This window comes from Schizosaccharomyces cryophilus, assembly GCF_000004155.1.
Source record: "Schizosaccharomyces cryophilus OY26 unplaced genomic scaffold supercont4.4, whole genome shotgun sequence".
Lineage (NCBI taxonomy): Eukaryota > Fungi > Ascomycota > Schizosaccharomycetes > Schizosaccharomycetales > Schizosaccharomycetaceae > Schizosaccharomyces > Schizosaccharomyces cryophilus.
The window spans coordinates 166168-181825 of NW_013185627.1; the positions used below are offsets into that span (position 1 = coordinate 166168).

The 15658-nt window shown below is 36.9% G+C and overlaps 10 protein-coding genes across 10 annotated transcripts; 5 read left to right on the forward strand and 5 right to left on the reverse strand.

Moving 5' to 3' along the window:
• The first annotated feature begins 325 nt into the window (after window positions 1-325).
• On the forward strand, window positions 326-1308 carry SPOG_02284 (pseudo ring cleavage dioxygenase). The gene has a single exon (XM_013168225.1). The coding sequence runs from the start codon at window positions 466-468 to the stop codon at window positions 844-846; it is 381 nt and encodes a 126-aa protein (XP_013023679.1). The 5' UTR covers window positions 326-465; the 3' UTR covers window positions 847-1308.
• A 239-nt stretch (window positions 1309-1547) lies between these two features.
• SPOG_02285 (homocysteine synthase Met17) lies at window positions 1548-3824 on the forward strand. The gene has a single exon (XM_013168226.1). It carries the CDS (start codon window positions 2284-2286, stop codon window positions 3577-3579), a length of 1296 nt encoding a protein of 431 aa, XP_013023680.1. The 5' UTR covers window positions 1548-2283; the 3' UTR covers window positions 3580-3824.
• A 569-nt stretch (window positions 3825-4393) lies between these two features.
• Window positions 4394-4953, reverse strand: SPOG_02286 (RNA-binding protein; the record flags this gene model as incomplete). Its single annotated transcript, XM_013168227.1, has 4 exons — window positions 4394-4440; window positions 4492-4647; window positions 4693-4788; window positions 4920-4953. 4 exons carry the CDS (start codon window positions 4951-4953, stop codon window positions 4394-4396), a joined length of 333 nt encoding a protein of 110 aa, XP_013023681.1.
• A 363-nt stretch (window positions 4954-5316) lies between these two features.
• SPOG_02287 (Sid2-Mob1 kinase complex regulatory subunit Mob1) lies at window positions 5317-6078 on the reverse strand (the record flags this gene model as incomplete). The annotated part of the gene is made up of 3 exons (XM_013168228.1): window positions 5317-5374; window positions 5419-5818; window positions 5901-6078. The coding sequence occupies 3 exons, from the start codon at window positions 6076-6078 to the stop codon at window positions 5317-5319; spliced, it is 636 nt and encodes a 211-aa protein (XP_013023682.1).
• A 315-nt stretch (window positions 6079-6393) lies between these two features.
• SPOG_02288 (1-acylglycerol-3-phosphate acyltransferase) lies at window positions 6394-8363 on the forward strand. The gene has a single exon (XM_013168229.1). The coding sequence runs from the start codon at window positions 6877-6879 to the stop codon at window positions 7921-7923; it is 1047 nt and encodes a 348-aa protein (XP_013023683.1). The 5' UTR covers window positions 6394-6876; the 3' UTR covers window positions 7924-8363.
• On the forward strand, window positions 8288-9774 carry SPOG_02289 (GTP binding protein). The gene has a single exon (XM_013168230.1). It carries the CDS (start codon window positions 8372-8374, stop codon window positions 9596-9598), a length of 1227 nt encoding a protein of 408 aa, XP_013023684.1. The 5' UTR covers window positions 8288-8371; the 3' UTR covers window positions 9599-9774.
• Window positions 9775-9846: 72 nt separating this feature from the next.
• SPOG_02290 (rheb GTPase Rhb1) lies at window positions 9847-10519 on the reverse strand (the record flags this gene model as incomplete). The annotated part of the gene is made up of 3 exons (XM_013168231.1): window positions 9847-10083; window positions 10142-10400; window positions 10458-10519. The coding sequence occupies 3 exons, from the start codon at window positions 10517-10519 to the stop codon at window positions 9847-9849; spliced, it is 558 nt and encodes a 185-aa protein (XP_013023685.1).
• Window positions 10520-10630: 111 nt separating this feature from the next.
• Window positions 10631-12817, reverse strand: SPOG_02291 (wings apart-like Wapl). Its single transcript, XM_013168232.1, has 4 exons — window positions 12638-12817; window positions 11055-12585; window positions 10957-11009; window positions 10631-10897 (listed from the first exon to the last, which is right to left on the reverse strand). The coding sequence occupies exons 2-4, from the start codon at window positions 12541-12543 to the stop codon at window positions 10658-10660; spliced, it is 1782 nt and encodes a 593-aa protein (XP_013023686.1). The 5' UTR covers window positions 12544-12585; window positions 12638-12817; the 3' UTR covers window positions 10631-10657.
• Window positions 12818-12847: 30 nt separating this feature from the next.
• SPOG_02292 (uncharacterized protein) lies at window positions 12848-14797 on the forward strand. Its single transcript, XM_013168233.1, has 2 exons — window positions 12848-13213; window positions 13278-14797. Exon 1 carries the CDS (start codon window positions 12875-12877, stop codon window positions 13193-13195), a length of 321 nt encoding a protein of 106 aa, XP_013023687.1. The 5' UTR covers window positions 12848-12874; the 3' UTR covers window positions 13196-13213; window positions 13278-14797.
• On the reverse strand, window positions 13404-14760 carry SPOG_02293 (XP-A family Rhp14). Its single transcript, XM_013168234.1, has one exon. It carries the CDS (start codon window positions 14473-14475, stop codon window positions 13603-13605), a length of 873 nt encoding a protein of 290 aa, XP_013023688.1. The 5' UTR covers window positions 14476-14760; the 3' UTR covers window positions 13404-13602.
• Window positions 14798-15658: the final 861 nt, after the last annotated feature.

Here is a 15658-nt window from a genome sequence, read left to right on the forward strand (position 1 = left end):
TTGAAGAAAATTCATAAATTCGGTGGTTCTGTTGTTTATGCTCCACGAACTGATTCTTACTATTACGGAACATCAAATTTTGATACTGTTAGCTTAGCTTGAGTTAAGATCTCTCTAGTAAAGAGTAAAGAGTAAAAAAATATAAAGATAGGGATTAGAGAAAATTAAAAGACTTTTTTTTAAGGAGACCATGAACTATGATAGATTAAGGTAACTAATTTAGTCTTGAGTAAACAGAAAGTTCCACATTATTATCTAGTCGATAAAAGTAATTAATTACTGTACACTGACAGGAGGAAAAATACCCTCCTCTCGAGGGTGCTTAAATTTATTTACTTAAAGCGTGAAATTAGATTATCTCACTCAGATCTTTTTAGTAGGTTTTGCTTTGATTATATTGACTGATTCAGAACTTATATAATCACGCTTTTGTTAATCATCATTTGTGTTTACTATACAACTACCATGATTGATCGTGTGGATCATTTCGTATTGACAGTTCGCAACCTCGAAAGAAGTAGAGATTTTTACGTAAGAGGATTAGGAATGGGTCTTGAATCTTTTGGGAATGGACGTACAGCTCTTACTTTTGGAAATCAAAAGATTAATCTTCACATTGCAGAGGGATCCCCAATTTTACCTCGTGCTAGTTTTCCAACTCCTGGAAGCGCAGACATTTGTTTTATTTGTAGCATTTCATTACAAAATGTCATTGAAATTTTGAGAGAACGTAACTTACCTATTGAGTTAGGTCCTGTCGAACGTACAGGTGCTAAGGGACGCATTGAGTCCATTTATCTTCGAGATCCAGATATGAATTTAATAGAACTCTCCGAGTATAAATAGTTGGTACCTATATTAGTTCTCCAAAGGGTCGGTGCCTTTCTCCTTGGGATACGCAGGAAGTGTTTGCATGCAGCTTTGCAGGTTGCTTAGCTTAACAAGACGACTTGGGTAAGTTCGCACAAAAAGTTCCTACTTGCTTCTTGTGGGAGCATGAATATTATTATAAAGTATGAGCGGTATTTTGAATGGAATAAGGACTGGGTGTTTATTATGTACTGCTAAGCTACGTTGAAATTAATAATTGGACTTTTGACTCGTCTGGTTGACGAACTAAGATGTAGTATCATTAACACGTTCATTAATTCGACCAGCAAAATCTTCCTAACTGGAGGTTTTGTAGAAGAGCTGTCTTGTTATGTATATTTATGATATTATAGCATATAAACAAAATGTGACTGATGAGTATATATAGTTTTGTTAATCAAATCAATTAGGTCAATCAGGAAATTTTTTTATTCGAACATATTTTGTATACGAGTCTTTATTCTCCGATCACTCGTATCTTGATTTCTGTATTTCGTTTTTAATTGTTTGTTTACCATTTGTAATATATCATCCTTTAGTCTTATGACGTTTGCTAATGTCCAACAATATTCTTATGATATTTATATAGTAATATGTATGATAGTAACAAGACACCTATCATGACAGTGACAGTGATAGTGACAGCGACAGTTAGGTCCTGAAACAAAAAAAGCACATTACTTTATCTTCGTTACTTCGCTTAGTGAACATGATGGATGGGAGACTAAGAGAAAAGCAAGATGAAAATGTCCTAGTAGAGAGGAGGTAGAAACTAACTAGTTTTTATACAAGGCATAAAGGCATACAGAAAAACACATCTCGTTTTCTTCTGTGTTGATCACCGACAACTCATGTTTCCATTGATCTGATAACAGTAGATAAATGATATAATGGTCGTCTCATGTCATCTCGTATTGTCGCAATGGTATCAGGAAAGATCATAAAGAACAGGTTTTTAAATATCTGACAAATAAAGACGAAGGTAGGAAAACAACTTTTACTTTGTATTTGACAGTCCTTTCCTTAAAGGTTAAGTTCCCTTAGTCTCGAAAGACGGTCTATTCGCATGGGTTTACTATTGCATCAGCCAAAGGCAACAATATCCGTGTAAATGTGATGTTGTTCTCTAATCACAACAGTTACTCGCTAGCGGATTCGTTGCTAGCGGATTCGTTGTTGAAATTACGACAAATACAAATGTTGAAATTGAGAAGGAATCTGAGCTAATGTTTTTGTCTATAAATATCGAACCTTTCTGGTCATGCAGGGTTTCAATCATTTCTGTCGGGGTTTTTCTTGGACGATTTTGATACGTGGATCATTTTCATAAACATTATATAGAATAAATATAGACTATATATATATATATATTCCCTCTTTTCGAATATTTGGATTGTTTTGGTGACTACTAAAATGGTGTTCGACAGTGATCATTTCGAAACTCTTCAGTTGCATGCTGGCCAAGAACCAGATAACACGACCACCTCCCGTGCTGTGCCTATTTATGCCACGACATCCTATGTGTTTCGAGACTGTGAGCATGGTGGTCGTTTGTTTGGCTTACAAGAGCCAGGATACATCTACTCCCGAATGATGAATCCTACCTGTGATGTCTTTGAAAAACGAATTGCTGCTTTAGAGCATGGAGTTGCAGCATTGTGTACGAGTTCTGGTACCTCCGCTGCTTATATGGCTTTGACGACCTTGGCCGGAAATGGCGATAATATCATTTCTACCTCTTACCTTTATGGAGGGACCTTTAATTTATTTAAAGTCACTTTTCCACGCATTGGTATCACTACAAAAATCATTGAGGGTGATGATGTTGATAAACTGGTGGCGCAAATTGATGAGAAAACAAAAGCCATTTATGTCGAGTCTATTGGCAACCCCAAGTATAATGTGCCCGACTTTGAACGGATTGCCGAGGTTGCTCATACAGCCGGTGTCCCTCTCGTAGTCGACAACACCTTCGGCGGTGGTGGATATTTGATTCGTCCTATCGACTACGGGGCAGACATTGTTGTGCATTCGGCCACGAAGTGGATTGGCGGTCATGGCACGACGATGGGAGGTGTCATCGTTGATAGCGGTAAATTTGACTGGAAGAAAAATGCGAAACGCTTTCCTGAACTGGTGGAGCCTCATCCCGGTTACCATGGATTACGTTTCGTCGAAGCTTTTGGGAACGCAGCCTATGCTTTTGCTGTCCGAACTCAAGCTCTTCGTGATGTCGGTGGTAATGCCAGTCCTTTTGCTGCTTTTCTTTTGATTCAAGGACTCGAGACCCTCTCTTTACGTATGGAACGCCACGTCCAAAACGCTTTTGCCCTTGCACAATACTTGGAAAACCATCCAAACGTTAAATGGGTTTCCTACCCTGGCCTAACTTCACACCCTTCGCACGATCTCGCCAAAAAATACTTAAAGCATGGCTACGGTGCCGTCCTTAGCTTTGGTGCCAAGGGAGGCCCTGATCAGAGTCGCAAAGTCGTAGACTCTTTAAAACTAGCTAGTCAACTTGCTAATGTCGGGGATGCCAAGACTTTAGTTATTGCTCCTGCCTATACCACTCACCTACAGTTGAATGACTCCGAGCAACTAAGTGCTGGCGTCACAAAAGACCTTATTCGTGTTTCTGTGGGCATTGAGCATATCGATGATATTATTGCTGATTTTTCTCAAGCGCTAAATTTTGAGTCAGACTAGCTAAAACGTTCGCGCCCTATTTTGCAAACAAGGGTCTGAATCTGTACTTGCTATTATACTTGCGTCTTTCAATGATTACAAACATACAAAAGTGATGAATCAAAAAGCATTCTAATCAACATCTAATTAGCACTTGCAACTACGACTTTCTACAAACTTCCGTCTTTATAATATCATAGTGAATAGATTTACATATGAACCAAGAGATTAATTCTACAATCTTCCAACATGCAAGCACAAGAGCACATACATGGGGGATAATAACACAGAAAAGGAAGGAACCAGTTATTGCGAAAGTCACACATCGTGGACATATGAATTATAGCAAATAATTGGTTTCCAAATATTCCCAAAACGTCTTACGACGAGTTGGAGCGGTCAGGGTAATAGTTTTCAACTAGCAATAACGCCATCTAGGAAAAGTTCCTCACTGATAAGCGTAATACCCGTGCACAAAGATGGAGAATAAGAGAGTCCAAGTTCACCCTTATATAACTTACAGAAAGCAGTCACGGTTTAGACCCTACCCTAAGTATAGGGATGTCGTGATGGAGTGCGGAATATATACTTAAGAAGGACTTGCTTTCTCGCTAAAGTAATAGATTCAGGAAAGCAAAGAGTAAATAATGGGAAATCGATGGAAATACATATATTATAGAGTAAAGGAAGCATTTATTGGATAGGGTAAAGTAAAGTCATGTATGATACTGGAAAAAAAAGAAACGTTAATCGCTGGGTTCAATCCCATTCGACTTAAAGAACGGAATGAGTGAGGATTTTACATAATGAGGTTCAGAAAATGCATATAATCATTCTAAGAGTTGGACACAGACGGAGGCGTAACGGACGAACTAATCATAGCTACAAAAGACCGTTAGATACAAAGAATAAATCAAGAAGAGAAAGAAATACCTGAATCAGGAACGGGGGTTTCTTCGGTAGATAATGCATAGTTTGCCGGTGAAACTCTTATCACACGATCGTACAAGACGGAATAGTTCATGTTGGCTATAGCCTCTTTTGCATCCTCGGGACTTTCAAACTCTAGAAATGCAAAGGAGCGATCCGCTGGTATATATCAGCTGACGCTGTACTATTGTGTCTCTTTCGTACCTTTTTCTTTATTATGCAGTGCTACCGTTATAATTTCACCAAATGCTATGAAAGCGTTATAGAGGACATTTTCTGTCACGCCCGGAGCAAGATTGCCTAAATGTATTGAAGTTAGCAATCCCGTTAAGAATATTTCTGTAAAGTATAACAAAACGATACACTTTTGTTCATTAGAAGAATGAAAAAGTGTGCAAAACACACTCTTGTCTCAATTTAACAAAACTTACCTACGTGAATCGTTGCTTTACGACGGTCCGCCATGTTTCTTTTGTCCTTACTTGAGGAAAAGACTACACTGTAAAATAGATGCAGAATAACAAGGCTTTTCAAAGGAAGAAATAATAAATACTGTATATGTTTGTAATACCAGCCGGTTAAGAAAATAACGTAATACGTTTTAATGCGTTAGTCAACAAAGAGATTGTATGAAAACAAAAGACAAAGAGGGTTTTGGGAAAAGGGAGAGATAAGTTGAGTCTTTGTTCCATCATAATTAACGTGTAATTCAAGCAATCCATTGAATTGATGTAACGTATGAAAAAGTCTGACGAATATAGAGGAAACAAGTGGATATTTTCGAGGTGTATTAATCAGAAAGAGCAGTTGTTCTATCCACGGTAGAATTTAAATCATGCTTTCGACTAAATCCTCCATAGGAGCATATTCCTTGCCATCTAAAAGACTAGATTAAGTTAGTGGAAAGGAAAAACAAAAGCAGACCCATACTCGAATTCTTTGCAAAAAAACACAAAATGTTTGAATGATGTATTCAAATAACTTTCCAGTTCTAAGGCAACCATGACATGAAAATGGGAGCAATAAATATGGGCATAAATTCGAAAAAGTCGGCGAAATACTTGTTGGACAATTTTCCTGAATTCGCGCGGAAACTCGACACCAATTTCTGTTGGGAACAACCGTTTGTTGTCAAGCTTTTCTTGGGCCCATTCCAAGAGTGTATTAATATAATCTGGGGCATTCATTTTCGTTGGTTTCACGTATACCTTCTCATCTTGCCAATAGTACTCAAAGTTGGGTCCCGCATTCATTTGTGGACAACTTTTTTCTGTACAAAACTCGGTAATCGTTCCATAAAGCATATTAATCTGGGTATAAAAGTCCATAGCTGAATAGTTAGCCCCGTCAGTCTCCATATCATCGTATTGAACGTGGTTACAAGCGTTTTTCAGAAGCTCTAATTTACTTACTATTCATAGCAATCCATTCATTTACATCTTCTCCTTTGGGAAGCTTCACTGCTTCCATCAGGGATCCCGATCCCAAAGTTGCTTCCGCATATTGCCGCAGTTGGTAATGCTTGGTTCCAGTCTCTGGTTTGCGAATACGAAATGTTTTTGCCGCTGTACTATTATTAAACCCAAACATGACTCTGTATTCACGATGTTTTGAAAAGACGTGGTTCTTGAGTCCAATTATAAAGACCTTGCTAATACAATATAGTATCCGTTTGTGGAATATAATAGCACTTCGGAAGAATTCTATTTAATAATATGTAAACAAAAGAATTGTAGAATTTCTTATGGAAAATGTGCAGCTAATTTGAACCGATGTATACAACGACTGAATTTGAAAGAAAATAAAACTAAATAAAACTAAAAACCAAAGTCGAAACCTGAACCAGAGAGAGGCTAGAATCGTATATGCATTGTCGTCTTATTATTGAACCCTCTGTATTATCACCAACCATCCACCAACCAGTCGTTATTCAAAGATTGGTGAAATACAAGGATCTTTGAGCCATAGTGAAATAATATCAAATTGTTTTTTTCTTCACCTTGTCGCTCGTTTTGTCTAAAGCATTAATTTATCACTTGGTTAATTCATCGCGTTTCTTACTTCGTTAAGCATATTCTTCCACTCAAAAGGATTTCTTTACAGTATTCTTTGGTAAAGAACACCTTTAAAGAAGAATTGTTGCTGAAACTTGCCTAGTTCGTTTTAATTAAGCTCAGGGGGTGAATTATTATATTTCCACTATTATAACTTCCGTTCGTGGCCACTGTTATTAAACCGGAAAAGCTACTTCAAGAACAATACTCCCTATTGCCTTTGGTTTTTATTTATAAAAAAAACTAGGAGCTTCACTTACTATTTTTGGAAATTTTCACTGTCACTACATAGACTCATTGTTTCATTCATTTACATACTTATTCGTATCTCCATATGGCATTAAAAACGTCTATTAGAAAGTATCTGTTCATCCTCTGCTTCGCCGTTGGTACAATCAGCATTTATATTTCAGAGGTGATTGGAATACCCCTCAATTTTATTAATACGCACTTATACAATAAGTATGTTTCTTTCACAAAAGGACTTGCAGGTATCTTGTTTATCTTCCTTATTCAATCTTTTAGTCCTACTCCCGTAACCTTGACATATGACTCCGACCTGCGGAACCTCTTTTACTTAGATCGGAATGGTTGCTTGGAAACAATTGCTTCGGAACGCAATATTGTAATGGCTAACCATCAACTTTACTCGGATTGGATGTACATCTGGTGGTTAGCGTACACTGCAAAACTACATGGTCATATTTATATTGTCTTAAAGGACTCCTTAAAGTGGATCCCCATCATAGGTTGGGGTATGCAATTGTACCGGTTTATCTTCCTTTCCAGGAAATGGGATAAGGATGCTTCTACGATGGAGCGTAAATTCAACTTTATTCATCATGTTCCTGAGCCTGCCAGCTTGTTAATGTTTCCTGAGGGAACCAACCTTGTTCAAGGGACTTGGGAACGCAGCAAGGTTTTTGCTGATAAAGCCGGCGTTGACATGCCTAAAAATCTAATGCTTCCACGTGTTCGTGGTTTGTTCTTTAGTATTAGTCAATTACGCGATTCCATGACTTACTTATATGATTACACATTTGCTTTTTCTGATCCTTCTCCTAAGAAGTTTGCTGCGGATGCATTCTCTCTTAAGCAATTATTTTTTGAAGGTGCTCGCCTTCGTCGCATGCATGTTCATGCTCGTAGATTCCGTATTTCCGACATCCCTTCCGAGGAAAAACTTTTTACAAAGTGGTTATACCAGCGTTGGTATGAAAAAGATCAGCTCATCGAGGATTTTCGTAAAAATGGAAGCTTTCCTGGTTCGAGACAGTTGAATACCACTGTTCGCCTTAAATCACGTCTTGAAATTCTCTATCTTTTCTCAGCCCTTTTTACATGTTTCGCTATATCCTTCGTCATTTCTCTATTTCTTTAGATTATGACCATTGTTTATAGAGCACAAATATCTAATAAATAGACATTCGATATCGTTTACGTTTACTTATACTAAGTGGGCAAACAGAGTCTTTCAAGCGTCGTGTTTATCTAATTACTTACTATTTAGCATCCTTTTATTTTTGCCTCATTCTGTTTTGCTACTCGTGCTAAAACAAATTTTCCCTTAGAAGATCTTTTCAAGAAGCAGAAGTGAAAGGAATTGGTCTGCAGTATTTTCCTTTATGTACTAAATTGTTTCTTATTTATGTTAAATATAAAAAAAAAGATTTTAATCATTGAAGTGTTCTTAAAATTAACTCCAGCTATAGTTGACTTCTGAGTATATCCTTCTACTACTGCATTAAGGGCGAAAATTGAATAAGAGCCATAAACCGCCAAAGTACTCCAAAAAATAATCAAACATTTTTTGCTGGCTTCTATTTATAATGGGAAGAGATATTTTAATTGGTTTTGTTGGTAAACCGTCCAGTGGAAAGTCAACAATGTTGAATGCATTGACTGATGCCACTGCAAAAACAGGAAACTTTACTTTCACGACTATTGAGCCAAATCGGGCTATTGGTTATGCGCAAGTAAACTGTGCTTGTTCTCGTTTCGGATTAGTAGATCAATGTAGACCTATTTATGGCGGCTGTAAAAACGGCAAACGTTCAATTCCCATTCAGCTGCTGGATGTTGCTGGTTTAATCCCTGGAGCACATACTGGAAAAGGTTTAGGAAATAAGTTTTTGGATGATCTAAGACATGCAAATGCGTTGGTGCATGTAGTGGATGTTTCAGGAACAACTGATGCAGAAGGTAAGGCTTGTCGTGGGTATGATCCTTCCGTAGATATTGAGTGGCTGTACAACGAAATGACTGCTTGGATTGGCACGAACCTCAAGGAAAAATGGCCAAATACTCGTCGTCGTCATATAGCCTCAAAAGCCAACCCAGTTCATACCTTACAGTCTCAGTTTTCGGGTTATGGAAGTAACCCGACTATTACAGCAAAAGTACTAGATTCTCTTCATTTGAATGCTCCATTAGAAAGCTGGGATGAAGCAACATTAGATCGTATTGTCGGCCGTTTTGTTGACATCAAATTTCCAACCGTTATTGCTTTAAACAAAATTGATCATCCTGATTCAGATGCTAATATTTCAAAAATTGCAAGACGTGAGGACCCCAATCGGCTAGTCTTGGCCTCTGCTGTTTCTGAGGTGTTTTTAAGAAGGCTTGCTAAACAAGGTTTTGTAAATTACGAAGAGGGCTCAGAGTTTGTTGATACAATAGAAGAGTTCCCAGATTCTGGGTTGAAACCCTTGAGTGAGAGTCTTCGTACAAAAATTACAGACATTCAAGACATGGTCTTATTTCGACATGGATCGACTGGTGTATGTAATGTATTGGCTAGAGCCATTGAATTATTAGACTTGGTACCAGTTTATCCTGTTAAGAATATTCATAACTTTTCCAATAATCCTAATGATGGTGTCTTTAAGGATTGTGTTTTGGTAAAACAAGGGACTACTGCTGGGCAAGTGGCTCAAATAGTTATAGGAGGTGAGGCCATGTCTATTATTGGAATGAATGGAAACGTGGGAGAATCTGATCCCATTATTGCTGGAAAAAATGATATTTTGAGTTTTAAACTGCGAAAGGATACTTAAGGGTACCGTTATGTTTAGAGAAAAGAAACGGAATGAACGACTTTATATTATTCTTTCTCAAAGATTGAAATGTCACTGTATCTAAGAGTGGATAGAAGAAGTTGAAAGAAAAAAACAATGTAGTGATATTGGAATTAAAAAAAGCAAGTAGGAGCTTTTACGAATCAATATATATATATATGCTATTGGTTATTAAGAATAGAATCATTATCAAATTCATATATGTTAAAGAGAACCAGTATCCAACATTAAGCAATAACACAACCCTTTCCGTCTCCAGGAGGGGAAGGATTGGCCTGCTTTTCGATTTCGCTAATAATAAGCTCAAAAGCACGAGCAACGTTTTCATTATGGCGAGCAGAGGCTTCTGTCCAAGCACATTTCCATTCGCTGGCTAACTGCTTGCCTTCTTCAGCGGAAACGGTACGTTGCATGTGCAAATCGCTTTTGTTACCGACAACTACGATAGGAACCCATTCTGTGCCCTATTTCAATAAAAAATTAGTAACTTGGAAACATGTAATGAAAATGAGGAGGACGTACAGTATGGTTTAATATTTTATCGCGGACAATTTTGACCATCTCAAAAGAAGACTTGCTGGTTATGCTATAGACAAGAACGTAACCATGTATTCCGATTGAATGTTTCGAATTCAATATGCTATATTCGTCTTGTCCAGCGGTGTCAATTATCTCAGTAGCGAACTCCTGTCCCTTATACTTAATGTTTTTACTGAACGTATTTTCGATAGTGGGATAGTAGGATTCCACGAAATGGTTCTCCACATATTGAACAGTAAGACTTTTTTATAAAAGTTAATTTTGAATAGATATGGGTGAATCGACCACAATGACTTACCTTGATTTACCAACCGAACGGCTTCCCAGAACGGCGATTCTTCTCGATTTTACAGGAGCCATAGTAAATGAGAAAATTATTTGAAAAACTTATAAAAAATTCGTGAATTAGAGCTGAAATGAATGTGTTATACGAGAGAATCGATCAACTGAAAACTAAACACGTAGTAGTTAAGTCTGAACTCTATCCAAGGGCATCGGTTACGTTAAGGTCTTCTCGAGAGACTCTAAGGTATCATCAACTATAGAAACTATAGCAAGACCTTGTGTACCAAATAACATTAACTCTTCTTTTAAATTTATATGAAACTGTTTGAATTCGATGAGAGTTGTTTTTAACTGAGGTGCCATGGGTACGATTTGATCAAATGCTCGTGGATCAGCAACAATACAATGAATTAAAAGCATAGCAGCATATCCGCTTAATTCAACTTTTGGCTTCTATAAGCGATAATAATTAGAACTCTCAGCCGTTAAAATTTGTCAGCTGTTTAGCTTACCTGTTCTTTGTAAAACTGAAGCAAGACGTCTAACATAGTTTGAGTTGTATTCACTAATATAAAAGTTAACAAACAATTAGAACATTCATGCGTATTACCTTGGAAATTTGGAAGAGTTTTGACAAACTGTTCAGATTCTTCACTTATTTCTAGCAAAAGACCTAAACTCATCATAACAAGTTCTTCGGTGGACCTGCTCTTGACAAAGACGGAATTGTTTAATACCTCAAAGAGCTTCTTTGGAAGCTCGGAGTTACAAAGAGTGGAAACAGAAGAGCTGTCTGAATTGACTGAACGAATCAAGGTTCGAAGTAGTTTCTCGCAACAAGCAATCATAAGAAAATGCATTGAATCGCCTGTTTCCATGTTCCTCATTTGTTCACTGTCTTTAAGTAAATTTTTCAAGAGGAAGGACAAAAGATCATAAAGTTTTTCTAAAACATCATCATCCCAAGTATAAGTCTCAGCTTTATCAAGGGTAGCCGCGATAGAAAAGAGCAAAAACGTTTGTTGAGTTCCGTTTTCCAAAAGAAATGTTATAGCATGTTCTACTTCTAGCTTCAATAAGTAGAGAAAAAGGTCATGACCGCTAAAAGGACCATCACAAGCCTTCATCAATGCGATAGCAACCAACGATAATAAATTACAGGAAAGTAAAGGCTCATTACTGAATTCTTTTGTCAGTGGGGATGGATAATTAAATAATTCTTGAAATGATGATTGAATAGTCTTGGAATAAGTTCCAATTAGCGCTCGAATTGGCCGTTGATCGTGTTCGGTTATGGCTGAACGGAACAGTTTGGAGATGTCTTTGGAGCAGTTTTCCAAGAGAGATTGAACAAAATCATTTTCATCTGCCATGGAGGAAAAAATATATATTTGTAAGATTGTTTGTAACTTATCTTCGGGTAAAACTTCTGAAAATATGCGCTGTTGCAAATCCTGTGAAGACTTTAAACAGGTTCGAAACATGCGCTGGTATATTTGTTCACAAATTTCCATAAAGCTGTTGTATCTTGAGTTTGCCGAGTTGCTTTTAGAAGATATTCCATCTATTAAGTATTCTATTTCGTCCATGATTCTCTGTTTTTCACCTGCAAACCGAAGTTCATGAATGCTTTTCATTTGAGTATCTTCATCCTCGGATTCATCTACATCCGTAGCTTCATTATGGTAATCTGCTGAGTATATACCCTGTTCATCTCCTGTACTGTTGGTTTCTGTGACATACGAACGTTGTTCGCGATAGGTAATACTCGTAGCAGAACCGCCAGAGTCCATTCCGAGGGTTCCACTTTGAGATCGGCTTAAACCATTCGATGCTTTAGGGGTTTCTGAAATTTGTATTGCTTTTGGTAATTCTGGTCGAAGGACATGATTGGTTTCCGCATTCTCATTTCTTCTCGGAAAATCATCAAATTCCTTCTTCCTCTTGTGCAATTGTCTAGTAACTTTACCATCCATCAAAGGACGCTTTTCCCTGAAATGTCGATCCACAGTCGCGTCTAAAAAGTCCCAAACTGTGGATTCTGAAAAACTTCTTTGTAATCCGTCTTTAGCATTGGTATGTGGTACTCTCTTTTCCATATCTAATTGCCTTTATAAGAAAATTAATATAACAATTGGAAGCTGCGTCAAATGAAGTTAGTTTCAGCGTGAACGCGTAATTTTTGATCCTTACGCGTAATATTCAGCTCTATTCATACGTCCGGTGGGTAACACATTTAGTTCTTTCCAGAAATAAAGCCTCCTGAAGTTTCTATCACAATTCCTGAATCAAATTGTAGTGCTTTTGCTTTCTGTTGAATGTGGACAACTTGCTTGCCAAGGAATGTATGTTTAGGTGACGATGTTGTTTGTCTGTTGACATGTGAATGAAAAGGGAATATTCGTTTTCAAAGGATATAGAGCTAGAATAATGAATATTGTAGAGTATTTCTTTATAATTGAATTTATGCAGCTATGCAGCTTTTTTCTGTGCAAAGATAATAAAATAAAAAGATTGGTGAAAGCTTTCACCAGTGCGAATGACTTGGATTTCATTTTTCTGTCAGCAGATGATATGCCAATTATAAACAGATCATATCAAGGTTTTGTTTCCGTAAAAAATGTAGGGTCAACTTTGGCCAAGGATGACTTCTATCCATTCCATACGTACGCATTCCAATCGTCAATCGATACAAGAATAGCTCTTCGGGAGGTTAAAACACGATGTACGTTCGTCCTGCATCATCGATGAAATTTATTCAAGGAACAGGTAACCCTTAGCATGTTTCTAGGAGATCCGTTTATTTATTTACTATTTACTAACTAGTCGTCAGCCATCGTCCTAACATTGTTACTTTGTACATTGGTTTAAACAGTCAATGCTCGATGGAGAGTTCAAAAATTCAAAAAAAATATAGGAAGCTAAGGGAATGGATATTCTCGTCTCTCTTCTATGAGGTCGAAAGCGCTTGACCGGTATGATTGATTTTCTCAAGTCATTAACCATCTATCCACATGAATATTATAATGATCTGATTCAAACTAATTTAAATTTATCTAAACAAATAAATAAATGATTATCCTTCAGTCCCATTCCTGTCATAACCGATTCCCTGTTTTTCGTTTTTATTATAAGGAAAAGAAAAAGAAATCTTTTGATCAAATTTCCAGCTGTTCTATCTCAAGACCACATTCACATCGCTGAACAATAATTCCTGGTTGATCAGGTCTTTCAAAAACTTCGTCATAAGAATGTTTATGCTTTTTTCTTTCACGGATGCTCATTCTACTATAATTGCTGGTTTTCGTTTTCTTTCGTAGTTCAAGTAATTGCTTTTCAAATTTTTTTTCCTTTTGTTCTTGTTTTTGGACTTCTCTTCGTCCAAATTCTTGATCCAGTTCTTCTAAAGACCCCCATTTATTTTTTGCAAATTCTTCCACCTGTAAACGGAGATAAAGCATCATGTTCGACCATCCCTGTTGGTGTGGATTTGCCTTTAACAGATGCGGTAATACTTCTGCGTCTCGCAATTCCGGATCCGTCAATAAATAATCTTGTTTACATTCAGTTTTCGTGAGTAAGGAATACTTATCTGGATATTTTTCACGACAAACATGACAGACTTTACACCCAAATACATCCAAATAACGTGAGTCCAGCTCAATAGAGGCACATTCGTCACATTTAGGTGCTGTTTCCGGATCTAAATTTAAAGGGGCTTTTCGTAAAGCTTTCTGTCGTTCCTGTTGTTCACGAAGCTCTCGCTCCGCTGGTTTTTCACGAAGGTCTGTTTCTTGTTTCTTCTCTTCTACTAAGTAACCACCCTTGGTGTCTTCTATCTTGGAGAAATCATATTCAATGTAATCTTTGGTGATTTCCGACTGGTCGTAGAATTGGCCGCGCTTTCGTTTATTAGCTAATGATCCTTCAACCTTAACTTCTTCGGCGCCAGTCAATTGTTTCAACCGTTCTATTTCTTGACGTTGTTCTTCAACTGTCGACGTGGATGGCGCACCTTCGGTTTGCTCCATTTCTATGTTTCTGGGTACAAAAAATAGCAACTTGAACGGAAAAGAGCCTTTTCTCTTTTCAATTAGCAAGAACCGAAGGAAAATCAGGGTAATGATCCACAAAGATGAACGAAAGGGTGCTACAAGTTGTTGATTTCTTTTTTTTAATAACCTTTACTTTAAGATTATATAATCCAAGGTTTAATTAAATAAGCAATTGAATCCACTGAAGAAAGGAATTGCTTTACTAGAATATATATCTTCACAACGAAAAGAAATAAATAGAAGAAAGAATGGAAGAAAATGGATCGTAGTCTCATTTCAATTTCTGCTCACTACCCAGAACCAGTAATTCAAGAAATATCTTATTATCGTTATTATTATATCCTAATAGGAATTAAATATCTTCTTGTCTGCCAAGAAATCAGACTAAAAACTATGGAGTAAATTAGTGGATGGAATTAGAGCTAGATTATTATTCTGTTGAGTAGGTTTTCTTTCTAATTTCATTTACTTTCATAGAAACGTTTCCATTCGCCTGTTTGAGGATTTGAGATGTATCCATCAGCAAGTTGTTTCGCTCACCAACGAAATCTACTGGAAATTTTTCTTTATAAAGAGCTAACTAGGAAGTATTAATTTATTTTATTCGAGGATGAGCAGGCATTTTCGATTCAACTGCTATTCTATTCCTGTTAATTTTAAATCTGTACTTCCTCTCGATACTTTTCGTGCCTGAATGCGAATAACGACGTAAACTTGTCATAATTGGGTCCCTCGTTAGCATTCATAATATAACAATCCGTTATAAGAATGGAATATTAGCTAATATCAGTTAATATTCATAAGCTTAAAGAATTGTGCTTGATAATAAGTAAACAAAAATTTCAAAATGCAAATTTCTCTTTGAATGCAGAAACTCCGATTAAAATTTACAATTCGTGATTATTGCTATTAATTAGAGAAGCCAGTCACGATGGCAAATATACAGAATAATATATATATGTGTGTCGACAGTCGAAATCTTTAGATTGGAAGATTTGACTGATCAGGCTAAATAAGATTGACACTTAGTCGTTTTCATTTAGTTAATCAGATCCCTGGACATATTACTATTACTCTACGTAGTACTAACACGTCCAATTCCAATAGACAATTTTGTAATTGTACTTATTACTTCCACTCGATTTACATTCTCATAACG